Here is a 13,374-nt window from a genome sequence, read left to right as displayed (position 1 = left end):
GCCTGCCTGCTTCAGCTCTGAATCACTTGGATTCTGGTGCTGAGAGGAGGCAGAGCAGCCTTTCCATCTGGGAAAGGCCCTTGGCAACTGGGATTTGTGGGAATCACAGCAGCAGCCACTTCATCTCCTCCTCTGTTGGGTTTATGCCTTTGGCTGAAGGGGTCTTTCTGCTGCTGCTCACAGTCCCAGAGCAGAGACAGGCATGGCTCCATGTGCACAGGCACTGCCAGGATAATTTCTACATGGATCTGAATCAGAATTTGATTTTTTTTTTCCCCTTGCTTTTCAATGCTTGTCCACAAGATCTGAGGTTTCATCAACTTTTTAACAGTGGTAGTTTTGACAAACTGATGCAAGTTGAATTTTTTTTTCCTCTCTCAGTACATTCAACCTCTACCCCAGTAATTTTCTGGCACCTAAAGCTTACTATGGCACCTACTGGATTTGTAAAGCCACCTAGTTTAGGTTTCTAAAGCCAACAGAGATGGACAGAAATTGAAAAAATAAACAACACACAAGTTAAAATTGCCACTAAGTGATAAAGAACATAAACAAGCCAATACCTCCCTTCTGCAAATAATCACACTGACAGGACTAAACTGCTTTAATTCCATTTTCATCCTCCATGGCCTTGCAGTGAAAGAAAGGGTATAATTTGCTGGTTTTTTTTTTCCTTCCAGAAATTAGCTGTGCACTCAGGCATGGATTATGCCATCATGACAGGAGGGGACGTGGCCCCCATGGGCAGGGAAGGGGTCACAGCCATGCACAAACTCTTTGACTGGGCCAACACTAGTAGGAGAGGGTAAGTTGAGCTTTTCTTGAATCCTCAGTTTGGGTTTTTACTCAAAAAAACCCTCACCACAACAGTGTAATACAGCCCCTCAGCCTCTGTTACTGAGTGAGGTAACACTGAGCAAACCCAAAATCTAAAGATTTCCTAGAATGGGTGAATCTTTGTTAATTAGTAATATTTAAGAAGTTGAAAGCCTTTGCTTTTCTGCTTTTCTCTCAAACCCTTTTTATACCAATTTTTTCCAGATCAGTCATAACTTGATTGTCTGATCTCACCAAGCAGGAGGAGACTTCCTGCCCACTTGAAAGCTGGGACAAATTTCCTTCAGGGTGATTAATGATGTGACAGTAATTAGAAGATTTAGCACAAATCAGGTGTTCACACTCTGGATGTTCTGAAATTTTAAAACATTGGTAGTATTTAAATCTAGCTTCTTGAGTCTCAAAACAGGAGTGAATTATAAGAAACAAAAGAGGATAAGGAGGATACAGATGCTAAAGGCATCAGGTATAAAAGTTACAAACACATAAAAGAACTTTTGTTTTTTCAGTCACCTTTAAAAGCAAATTTTTATCTGCAGGGAATCCTCATGGTGAGGCTGAATGTTGGCTCCCAGATCTTATAGGAGTGTGGAGTTAATGTCCTACCCATGTAAATGGATTTTTGCAGTGCAGAGGTAGCTGAGGAGTTGTTTGTCTAGTCAGGATGGTAAAATCCAGTATTGAACTTTCGGAGGGTGTTGCTTTGGGTTTTGTTCTGGTTTGATCTCAGATCTGTAAATGTGGCTGCCCCATGATTTATGTGTTCTCTGATTGCTCGAGATGAGCATTACCTTGCAGTGTCTCTTTTAATCCTTCCTTCATTCATCTCCTAAATCTTTCTATTTCCCCTTACAAAGAAAAAAGCAGGGAAATGTCCTAAGAATTTAAAATTTTAAGCTTCTTTCCTGAGGAGCAATAGAAGGGAAGGTGTTAACATTTAAGTGAGCTTAGAATTAAAGTGAGAAGTTGGAAGACAAGCAAGGATGCTCAGCTGGATGCTTCCATTAAGGAATTCTCTTACAGCACTGCCTGGGTCTTGAATTTCTCTGGCCTGATAAAAATCTGTGTGCATTTCAGCTTCCTACACTTCCTGATCAAAGCTTACATGTGTCCATAGAATCAATATTCTCACCTCCAGCAGCACTGAAGTATTTAAACAAATTTAATTCTGAATATCCACCAGTCTTAGCTGTTGCCTTTATTAGGTGAAATTGTGATAACAGACACCTCTGCAGAGAATATTTGGGAGAAGCTGGGGCTGGGTGGAAGATGTTAATAGGCCTGAGATCTCCTGGAAGAAAGCTGGGTTTAAAACTAGGCAAGGAGGTAATACAAGCTGTGACAGCTTTATGAGCAGCCTGGTTCTGTTCTTGATAAACATCTTTACAGGCTGAGTCCCTTGGGAAGAGCACTGCCCTTGGGTTGTAAGTGAATTTATTTTGGTGAATAATTCATGGACTTTATTAATTCACTTCTCCACAGGTAGTAAAACCATTACATTAGTGGTGTTTTGGAAAAGAAAAGCCTCACAAAACAACAAAGCAGGCTGAGGAGAGGACTCTGGTTTGAGCTTTTCAGAGTGGCATAAGGAAGAAAAATGGCAGGGAGGTGTCACTGTCACCAAGCTTTCTGCATTGTGCCCTTTCCCACCTCTCTGTAAAGAGGAGGGAATGGTGAAATAGCACTCTCAGACTTCAGCAGGTCTAAATTTCAAATATCTACTGCAGCTTGGCAGTAACATCCAGCACCGCCAGCCACAAACTCCAAACTATGCCTATAAAAACACCCATCTAGATTTAAAAATCCAGAGCAGTTTAAGGTCCTGTGCCTCAGTCTTGCTTCAGTCTGCTTCTGAACAGCATGAAGCAGAACTCCAGAGGCTTGGGGGCAGTTTTATGGCCTGAGGTGTGTGAAGTGAATCCATTTTTCAGCTACTGGCCTGACCCAGGTGCACACACCACGGACGGGTTGTGCAGCTTAGCTGCGAAACGCTGCCCGAGGAAATGAGGCTGCTTGTGCAATCCTTGGGGTTTTTATTGCCAGCTGTGGGTTCCTGGCAGTGGGGCAGGAAGATCCTGGAGCCAGCTGAGCCTCACTTACCCATGTCCTGTTACTGTGTAGTGCTTTCCTTTTGCAGCCTCCTGCTGTTCGTGGATGAAGCGGACGCGTTCCTGAGGAAAAGGGCGACAGTAAGTGCTTGGTGTGTGTCTGCTCCTGCTCCTGCTGCAGTGCCAGCCAGCAGCCTCCTGCACTCTGATTGTCTGCCTTCCGTGGGCAAAAAATGAAAGCTGGCAGGTGCCTCAGTGCTCACTGGTTAACTGATGGCAGAGACAAGAAATCAGCGTTTTGTGGAATGGAATGAGCGTCTTGAAGCTGACAATTCCTGCCTGCAGAAGATGGGTGGTGGTGCCGTGATTATTTTTTTGTTTTTTCTTTTAAATACCTCTTATGTGTTCTCAATATCATTAGCATGTTTGTAATTCCTTAAATCTAGTATTTTGACATAGTCCTAATATTCTGTTAGGCCAAAAAAACCCCAAACAGCCTGAAAGCCTTGCCATTAAAAACCAAAAAACCCTGCACTATCTTAAAAAAACCATAGTCCCCTCTAAAACACATCCTATAAACTAAAATTAGACCCATCTAAAGAAAAGTACTTTGTAATAAAGAAATCTCATGCTATTTATTCAAACATCTCATTAAAACACCTTTATTAAATATGCTAATTTACAAAAATCTATGAAATTGTAGATGTGCTCTACCATGAATGTGCATTTCAGCATATTCCACCTCATCAAATTGTTGCACCATAAAAATCCTTTTTAAATACCGAGATAAAAACCCCTTAACCGTGGCTAACTCTTAATTTGAAGACCAAAGAAAAGGCATCAGTGCTCCAGTCTTGTTTGGGGTTTTGATGCAGGAAAATAGGAAAGAGAGAGGCAAATATTGAAGGTTGTTCACGATGGTACCTTGCAGGGTTTGGGCTTTGTCCCCACAGATATTTGTCTTTGAAAGTTTTCATTACAGAACTGCTTTTTTTTGCTACATGAACAAAGTTTTACAGCAGCATCTTCTCCTGCATAAATAATTTGTGTTTCCAAAGTCAGTCACCACATTGTCCATCCAGTCTGGACCTGCTGCTTGAATCCCAGTTGTGTTTTTAAAGAACTCTCCAGAAGATTACTTAGAGTGTGTGAGTGAATCCTTTGCTGATTTTCCTGTGTCACACTGGACTTCCCAGCTAAAGTAGCAGGGAAAGCCACCTGGGCCAGTGGCCAGAGCACTGGATTTGAAACCAAGCACATCACTGGATGAGTGTGGATAAATCTGTAGTCTCTCTCCTGGAAGCTTTACTTCCTAACCTTTCTCCTGGGAATATAAATTGTTTTTTTTCCCCCAAGATGCTTTGGATTCTGCTGTAATGTACAAGTGCTTGACAAGAACAGAATTCCCTTTGTCCATAATGATGCTTGAAGCTGTGACCTTGTCTGCAGTGCTCAGCAGCTGATCCTCCTTTGGGTTTCATCTTTGCAGGAGAAAATCAGTGAAGATCTCAGAGCAACTCTAAATGCATTTCTGCACAGGACAGGGCAGCACAGCAACAAGTGAGTATCCAGTTTCAGCAGTTGCTATTTCCCTGGATTGAGGAGAGTCTTTAAAGGGTCCCTGGTGTAAAAATGGAAGTTGGAAATTATCTGTGCTGCTGAGGGATTAAGAAAAAAAAAAATCTGGAGAGAATATCCCCCTTTGAGTTTATGTGCTGAATGTAGCTTGGTCCTCCTTCAACTTTTCCTGGTACTTGGAAATCAGATCACAAGGAAATTTTTTTCCTGAAACTGGGGATGTATTTGGACATCTTGAGTGTCTTGATGTTTATATTTTCTTTCTTGGTAAGTTACTGTTTATACAAGAGCCCAGGAAAATCACTATCACAAAAATTCCTAGTTCATCTTGGCTGGGTGCTTCATGTTCCCTGGAAAAACACTTCAGTGGTGCTTGTTCCTCCCCAGTGACCTCTTCCCATCTTGTGCTTGTGTGGGCAGGAACTTTGAGGCAGATGAGTTTCCATGTGCCTCCATTTCTTCCCATCTGACTCCATGTGGGATCCCAGAGCTGTTCCCTCCTGGCTGAGCATAGTGGCAGGGCTGAGGTGACAATGGCAATGTCACTGTCCCTCACCCTTGCTCACTTTGGCACATTGATGGGAAATCCCTGCACAGCACTGCTCATTTTACCCAAAGCCATTTCCTGGCTATCATAATAGAGGGGTGACCTTTCCTTCACCTTTTTCAAATAATATTTGATTTTTTTTTTTTTGGTGTGAACTTTACTTAGTTAAAATTTCTCCTTTCACAATTGAGCCAAAAAAGAGAAGTTGTCTCTTTATGTGGGAAAGTGAGGTTTTTAATGATGAACTGCCCTCAGTGAGGCTGGAATGAAAGACTTTTTAAGTAACCTCATGACATTGAAATAAATATCCTGGAAGGTCACTGTTCCAGGACATTTTCTGTCCTTAGGATCTCTTGAGCTTGTTGGAACCAATGCAACTGTAACTGATAATTGCTTTTGTGTAGTTCTCTGTCCCAGAGGTACCTGGGAAGAGAAGTTTTTCTAAAATAAATAAATTGCTAGAAAGCAAGGTGTTGATCCTGCAAGAACCTTGTTTTTCCCTTTGGGAGGAGAGCAAATCTCTTCTGAAATGAAGAATACACGGAGTTGCTCTGGAAAGCTGCGTTCAGTGTAATTAATTATTATTAAATGTTACTTGAAAGAATAAACACAAAAAGTATTTATCCTGCAAATCAGGGACAGGTAGGGGATGGTTCTTTCTTTCCCCTGATATTAAATTGCCTTGGAAGAGCTCTGGGGATGCTTTTTGGGTGCTGGGGATGCTCTGCCTCCCTCAGAACAGCTGAGCTCTCATTTGCAATGAGCTCTCACATTGAATTCAGCCCTGATTTCAACCATGAGCCATTCGAGGACACTGAACAGTGATTCATGCACTGATTTTTTACTTCTGAGCAGCCTTATTGCTGCTCTGGGCAAGGAGCAGTCCTGCATCCATGAGTGGGAGCTCACTGGAATGGGTGTAATGGGGCGCGTAAATGGGGCTGCTTTGGTGAGACCCTGAGGAGAGCTCTTCCTTCAGCAGGGAATTGTCACCAGCATTGGGAATTGCTGCCTTTCAGCTTCCCAAAATCATCTTGAAGGATAGCTGACTGAATATCAGGCTGCATGGCAAGCCTTAATCCAGGCTTGTGTTTCATTGGTAGAAAAGCCACAGTTTTGTCTTGGCCAAGTTATCTCCAGAAATGACAGCAGAGAACACAGCCCCTTGTAGCCAATGATTCAACCAGACAGCAAGAACATCAATATTCCAATAGCTGTGCTTAAAAGCCCATTTCAGATTATCAGGCACTATTAAACTGGTGACATCAATTAAAGCATTAAAGTATTGGCACAGGGAACAAGCATCATTACAAAGCAATAATAAAAAAAAAAAGGGTTTCCAGCTCCAAAATGCAGCAGCACATCTGTATCATGGAGAAGAGCTTGCTCTGCATACATCAGGGTGTTCTAAACAGCCCAAAACACATTTTAGTGTGCTTAAGATGCTGTTAAAGCTATTTCTAAGAAATCCAGGTTTTTTCCAAGTGATGAAACATCTTTGCTCCCAACCACAGCAGCTCCCGACGTTCAGACTTAGTTCATCGATTTTTATTCTTATGGCTTTGTCAGTCTATCCTTTTTTTTTTTTTATTTTTTTTTTCCCTAATTCCAGGTTTATGCTTGTTTTAGCAAGCAACCAGCCTGAGCAGTTTGACTGGGCCATCAATGACAGGATAGATGAGATGGTGAATTTTGACCTGCCCCAGCTGGAGGAGCGCGAGCGGCTCGTCAGGATGTATTTCGACCAGCACGTCCTGAAGCCAGCCACAGAGGGCAAACAGTGAGTACCCCTCCCAGCTCTCCCCCCCTGGAGAATCCTCTTTCTTTTCTTGTTTTATTTTTGGTTTTTTTTTTTTTTTGCTTATCCCCTTTCCTGTGTATTCTGTCTATAAATCCACTTTCAACAAGCAACAAGAGCTGGGAGATGCCTCTGGCTATCGCGATGCTGTCCCGCAGTTTTTGTTGTGCCATTAAAATTCAGGAAGCAGGAAACTGAACTCCTGTGGTGTGGCTGCACATCAACCAAAAGGTTGTTCTGCCTTTCAGGAGGTTGAAGCTGGCCCAGTTTGATTATGGCAAGAAGTGCTCAGAGATTGCCAGGCTGACTGAGGGCATGTCTGGCCGGGAGATCTCTCAGCTTGCTGTGGCATGGCAGGTGAGTGGGCTCTTCTCCTTCCTTCCTTTTCCCTTCCTGGAAGGTTTGAGGGTTTGATTCTGCAAAGATCAGATCATCTCACCCTGTGAAAGTTTCATTTGTCCATAGGGTGGTACCAGTACACTGCTGGTTCTGGGGTGGGTGTTGGAATATCAGCAGAATTCCTCATCCCATAAACAGAAACAGTTTTGATAATCCCTAATGGAAAACCCCTTATGGAATTTAAATAAATCAGGTGAGTTTGGAGTGGATTTGGGCAGTCCATGCTGACCACACTCATGGTCAGGCTCAGGAAGCTCAGCAGAAGAGATACCTGATGTTGTTGCCCTCATTAGGGCACTAAACCATCCTTCATTCCTCTGTTTTAAACCCTTTCAGTGCAACTTGAGCTGTTAAAGAAACAAGACTAACTGAAATTGGAGTTGAAAAAAAAAAATAGATATTTCTTCCATACATAAAAATAAGAAATGCAGTCACTTGGAGTATAATTATTCACATGCTTAGCAAGCTTTAGTGTTTCTTTTTTTTTTAATCAGGTTTTCACCTTGTTTTGTCACAGCTGCCAGTTTCTTACTGGATTTTGTATTTTCATAAACTAACCTAGAAATATCAATTGAAGGAATGTGCTCCAATTTGTGTGTCATGTAACCTACTCATGTCAGCTTCCTTTCAGGGATTGTAAAAACAAAGTGGCTTTTTGTTTAGCTCTTAAATTTTTCATTTAGTTTAGCAGCTCACAAACATCTTAGAGTTTCTGCATTTCATTCCTTCTACTACTGGGTTTCCACCTTTTAAAGGACAGAAATATTTATCCTTTCTAGTATAATTAATTTTAATTGCAGTAGTTGTGAGCTGAGGTCCAATTTGAATGCTGTCAGTTCTTATTTTATTCTTTGGTAGCACACAGCTGGTTAATTTTCCTGTATAATTTTTGTGATATTGAAGCATATTTCAAAATGTGTGCTGTCATCTGCCCCACGTATGTGAAAGGCTTTGCTGTCAACTATTTCCTGTAATAAGAAGTTGTGATAAATGATGCTTTGCTTTTTATCACCCCTTATCTGCAAATTTGTTATTACTCTCCAGGAGTGACCTCAGCTTTTATCATTTATCCTTTAAGTGCTGGTGCAGGAATGAAAAAGGTGGGGGTGACTAATTTTCCCTGACAGCTTTTTAAAATGAACCTTTTGCTGCCAGCACTGTTAACAAGGTTTGATGTAAAATTGCAACAGGAACTTGTGCTCCACTCTGCTTTCATCAAAAGAAGGGCTTTAAAAAAAAAAAAAAAGCACACAGGAGAGGGTGGGGTGAAATATTTGAGTTGGTTGGATGTGGCAAAAAAACTTCATCTGTGTTAAAATCAAAGTTAAAATCAAAGTGATTTCATTTCTTGTTGGTCAGGAAGGGGAGTGGGATGTGCCAAGGGTCAGTGAGCAGCCCAGGGACTGCACATGAGGACATGAGGGCAGCCAGGGTGGGATAAGAATTGTCTTCAGCACTGCCCTGGGAGCCAGAGCTGTTGATGCTCTGGGGGTTCTTTTTCAGTTACTTGTGATACCTCAGGATTTTAGATTTTCTGTTTTTCATATATTTATAATCCTGCAGTTCTTTAGTGTAGAACTCTCAACTCCACGTTCAGTGTGAGCTGCAGATTTCCCATTTTGCTCAGACACAACAGTTCCTCACTGGGCTGGCAATCAAGGACACCTCACAGGCTCCAAGAAATGTAAAACAAAAGTGAGTTGTGGGGAGCAAACTTGGGGTAAATTATTTCATTACCTGAAGCTGTAATTGGAAAATTAACCCCCAATCTGCAAATGGACCAAACTTATCAAAGTGTGAAAACCCATGGTCCATTTTTTGGACAAGGAATTTGGAGCTTTGACCAACTGGAGCTTGGCTGGGGCTGCTGCTGCTGCCAGCTCTGGGCACTGCCCTTGGCAGGATGTGTCCCCCCTGCCTTTGGCTTTGAGGCTGTGAAGCCCCTCATCAGGTTTGGGGATAAGCCCCTCTCCAGGCTGGTGGTTTTTATTCACCCCCAGCTCATCTCCTGGGTGCTGTTGGTATTTTAGACCCTGTTTTAGCCCTGGTGACTCATTGTAGGTGCCTTTGTAGCTGCTCCAGTGCTCTGGGCTGTGAGGGAGGGTTGAAGGCTGCAGTTATCAAGCTTTTCTGGTAGTGTTTTCCATTCTCAAATTCCTGCTTTCCTGCTCTCCTTCCCGTGGTGCTGGTGCACCCCTGTGGATGGCTGTGCTCTGAACTGGGTCAGGGAGCTGAGCAGAGTTAAAAATAGCTTGGCAAGATGAGTTAACTGCATAGCTACAGTGTTCAGGGTAGGTAGGGGCTGGAGGAACCAGGAACTGACTCCAAAAAATCCTTAGCAGGCTTCCCTCAGCTGGATGCAGCAGCTGTAGGGTGCTTATGTACACAGACACTCTGTATTTCCTATATCTCCTATCCATGTATCATTTTTGGTTTTTTAATTCAAGGTGCTGCCTGCCAAAGGTGGGAAATAATCTGATTACAGAATATCCTGAGCTGGGAAAAAAAACCCACAGGGATCATGCAAGTCCATCTCTGGGCCCTGCAGGGGTCCATAATCCCAGCCTGTGCCTGATGTGAGCAGCCCCTTTCTGAGTGCACACCTGAGCTTTAATCCTGTGCACAGGAAGGTGTTTGTGTGGCCCTGATGGAGTTGGGAGCTTCTGGAATCCTCAGCAGCTCTGGGATCATCCTCCCACCTCTGGGATCCTAGAGGTGATTTGGGGAAAGGAGAAATGCTGAAGTTTTAGGAGGTGAAAGCATCACAACCATCAGCTCTTCCCTGGGACAGCAGCAGTGTCCTGTGCCCTCAGTTCCCACGAGGATTCTTCTGCCAATATTGCCTTTAAAAAAAAACATCTCAGTCAAACTGAGCAATAGCTGCAGCTTTCAGAGGCTTAACTCCACCGTAAACTGGATTTGAGATGGATTTGCTGTCACTTACATGAAGTTCTACCTCACTGCTGTTTCAGTCTGGCTCTGTCTCTCCTGAATTTACCAACAGGAAAAAAAAAATAAGATGCAGAAAAGCCCAGAGTGTAACCTCTAGCACTGGGAAAAATATTGCTGTCTGGCACAGCAAAGAGTGTGCGTGCTAGAAATCCATTTTAATCTCTTCTGCAGAAGACTGAGCATTGCCTTTTGTCCTTGTGCTTTTCCATTGCCCTTTATGGCTCCAGCATGGACTAGATGCATTTTCACCTTAAAAATTCCCCTCAGCTCTGTTTACAGTCGTGTGCAGACTTCCCCGCACTGAACTCAAACCTGCTCATGTGCTTTAGATAAAATGTCAAAACTAAAAAGCAACCTTTCACTATTCCAAGCTGTAATCTTGGAAAATTGTTTTGGCAGCACTTCAGGAGAATTCCCAGAAGTTTTATGTCCCAGTGTGAGCTTCCTGTCATTTCCTTACCTTTTATGCCACTGACATAAATGCCTTTTTTTTCCTCCCTGAACCTTGTTTATATTTTAAAAATAGCTGCTGTATTTTTGTGGGGGATTATTTTTTTGATCAGGCTATTTTCATTATAAATGGGATTCAAATGATAGAGATGAGTCTGGCCAGGTTAAAATAAACCACGTGTCTTGGCTGAAATGAAACATGAGGTCATTTAGGCTGGACTTGTCCTCTGTTCCATCCCTACCAAGCAAAATTGTTTCATAATTGGGTTTGAGGGATAAGACAGGAATTGCTGCACTGGAGAAAATGGGTTAAAATTGTCCATGCAGGAGGCAGAGGTATGAATACAAATGAAGCTTGGTACCATTTTTATGTTGTGTGCAAGCTACTCCCAGAAGGGGCAGCTGCTTCTCCCATTTGCTTTCTTGACAGCGAGGGCCTAAGGCTTTCTAAAAATAGAAAGTCATTGAGAAAATCAACAGAGCGTGAACTGCACAGCTTTGCAGGAGGTTCCACACTGGGCTGGCTGGGCTGTGCAGTGGCAGGGAGGAGGGCAGGCAAGGCATCCTTCCTCTCTGAGCTTTGGAAGCGCAGAAATGCATCCCAGGAAAGTGCTTTTTTCATTTGAAAACACCCCACCAGGAATGCGTGGAGAGTCCTGCAGTATTTAAAAAAAAAATGTAAAAGGGGTGAGTGAGGTCCGAACAAAACCTTTGCACTGTGTTCCTTTTGCAGAGAGGACAGGTGGGGTTGGGAGAGGTGCTGTGGGAATATTTGGCAGGTGATGGAAGCAGAAGTGGCAGCCTCAGGATGCTGCTCAGTGCAGCACTTTGTGCAGGGAGAATTTTCTGTTTACAGACCTGCTCCTTCTCTGCACTCCCTCCCCTAGGCCAGTGTTTACTCCTGGCTTTAAGCAGGAGCACCAGCCTGACTTTTCAGTGCTGCCTGGAGGAAGGAAGGATTGCAAAGGGTTTGTACAGGGAAAGGATTTAATGGTGCTTGCAGGAGAAACCAGCATTTGCCAGCTCTGGTGGGTTGTGCGAGTGAGACCTTATGTGGTCTAACCAGTTCCACCCCCCCCTCCCCCCCCCCCAAAAAAAAAAGGGCTGGAAAATAGGTTAGAGGAGCCTGAAAACCAGCCTGAGTAACCTTTTACTCATTTCTGGAAAGAATTATTCCTCCTGCAGTGAGGTAATAGGCAGGTCTAACCCACAGCACTGTGGTGATTGTAGAGCAAACAGCTCATCCTGGGCTTTGTCTTCTGGCCCTGGACATCCCTGGGCAGTGCTGGTGTAAAAGGGTCACACTTAAATTTGTTTCTGTGCTGCTTTTGGTGTCAGGCTTGTTTCTTGCTGGAATTGATGTTTTGCACCATCAATAATGGAGGGAGCCCGTGTGTGACGCCTCAGAATATCTCTGCAGTGTGTGGTGAAATCAAAGTGAATATTCCTCACTGGGACAGGAGACACAAAGGTTGGCACAGGACACTCCAGGATGTGGCTCTGTGGAAATCTGGGGCTCCTAGGCCCAACCTGGAGGGCTTTGGGAACCTGCAGGGCTCCCAGCCCTCATCCCAAACTCCCTCATTCCCTGAACACAGCACAGAGCAGCTCACAGGAGCACTTGCAGAGGGAGGAACCAGATTTAGAAATCTGCAGCTCGGGGGCTGCTGTTACCTTGGAGATGGGTGCAGCTGACAGCACAAGCATCCTTCCCTGCTCCGAGGGACCGGCTGTGCTGGCATCTGCAGGGGGGCCAGGCTGAGCCCCAGCTGTGCTGCCTGTCCCCTGCACAGGGGACAGTCCCTCTGCTGTGTGCCTCAGCCTGTCCCCACTGTGGGCTCTTGGACAAAGGGTGCCAGGAACGGTCAGTCCTTTCCCCAAGGAGCTGTGGTCACGTTTGTGCTGCCTCTTGCAGCTACAGGGTGGAGTGTTTGCCAGCAGAGCTGAGAGGGGAGCAGGGAGAAAGGGGAAGGTCCTGTGAGCTGGCACAGCACAGAAGTGATACAGGGGAGATTCCTGAGGGAGTGCATGAGGAAAGCAGGATCAGTGCACATGAAACATCACTTTAGAGGCACTGCATTGCCCATGTTCCCCCAGCACTGATGTTCCTTCTGCCAGGCCAGTGTTTAAACAGTTTTCTGTTGCCTTGGGTGGAGTTGTTCCATCACCCCCCTGCACCCACCTCTCCTCACCTTATTGGCGTCACACATGCAGCCCTTTCAGAGCAGGAGAGGAAATTTAAACGAGCCAAGTGTGGGGCCTTTTCTCCTGAAAACAAGGAGTTTGATTCTCAGGAAATCCACATGTGGGCAGAGCTTCTTCTTGGCGATGGCCACTTGGAGGGAGAGTGCTGTGAGGGAAATCATGCATAGGGAAGAGAAGAACAGAGAGGGAGCAGTCTGAGATGTCCCCTGATGCTGGGAAATGCCATCCCTGAGCTGTGTGAGGTGTCCTTGTCCCCACAGGCAGCAGCCTACGCCTCGGAGGACGGGGTGCTCACCGAGGCCATGATGGACGCCCGCGTGGCCGACGCGGTGCAGCAGCACCGGCAGAAGATGGAGTGGCTGAAAGCAGAAGGTGCTGAAGCAAACAAAGGGACTGACAGGAACCCCCTGCTGCCTTTCCCCAAAGGGACACCGGTGTGAGAAGCCTGCAGGTTTCGTGTGAGGGAGAGAAAGCTGGGAGGGGCTTCTGGCACCAAAAAAGTTTGGTGGAGCCACGTGTGGAGAGCAAGGTGGCCCTTGGTGCCAGGGAGGGGGGTGCTG

The 13,374-nt window shown here is 44.7% G+C and overlaps 1 protein-coding gene across 2 annotated transcripts in view; it reads left to right on the top strand.

Moving 5' to 3' along the window:
- The window catches only part of LOC134052801 (ATPase family AAA domain-containing protein 3), a 22,961-nt gene extending 9,587 nt beyond the window's left edge, over positions 1–13,374 (top strand). The window contains exons 11-16 of one of the 2 annotated variants that reach the window (XM_062507464.1): positions 681–805; positions 2,975–3,026; positions 4,375–4,445; positions 6,623–6,790; positions 7,057–7,165; positions 13,075–13,374. In XM_062507464.1, the coding sequence (XP_062363448.1) occupies positions 681–805; positions 2,975–3,026; positions 4,375–4,445; positions 6,623–6,790; positions 7,057–7,165; positions 13,075–13,254 (705 nt within the window). In that variant the 3' untranslated portion in view covers positions 13,255–13,374. Of the gene's footprint in view, positions 1–680; positions 806–2,974; positions 3,027–4,374; positions 4,446–6,622; positions 6,791–7,056; positions 7,170–13,074 lie in introns of both variants that reach the window. The other variant, XM_062507465.1, reaches the window with a different exon arrangement.

This window comes from Cinclus cinclus, chromosome 23, assembly GCF_963662255.1.
Source record: "Cinclus cinclus chromosome 23, bCinCin1.1, whole genome shotgun sequence".
NCBI classification, from domain to species: Eukaryota; Metazoa; Chordata; class Aves; order Passeriformes; family Cinclidae; genus Cinclus; species Cinclus cinclus.
Note: the sequence above shows the minus strand (reverse complement) of the source record. Positions and strands in the feature narration are given on the sequence as shown.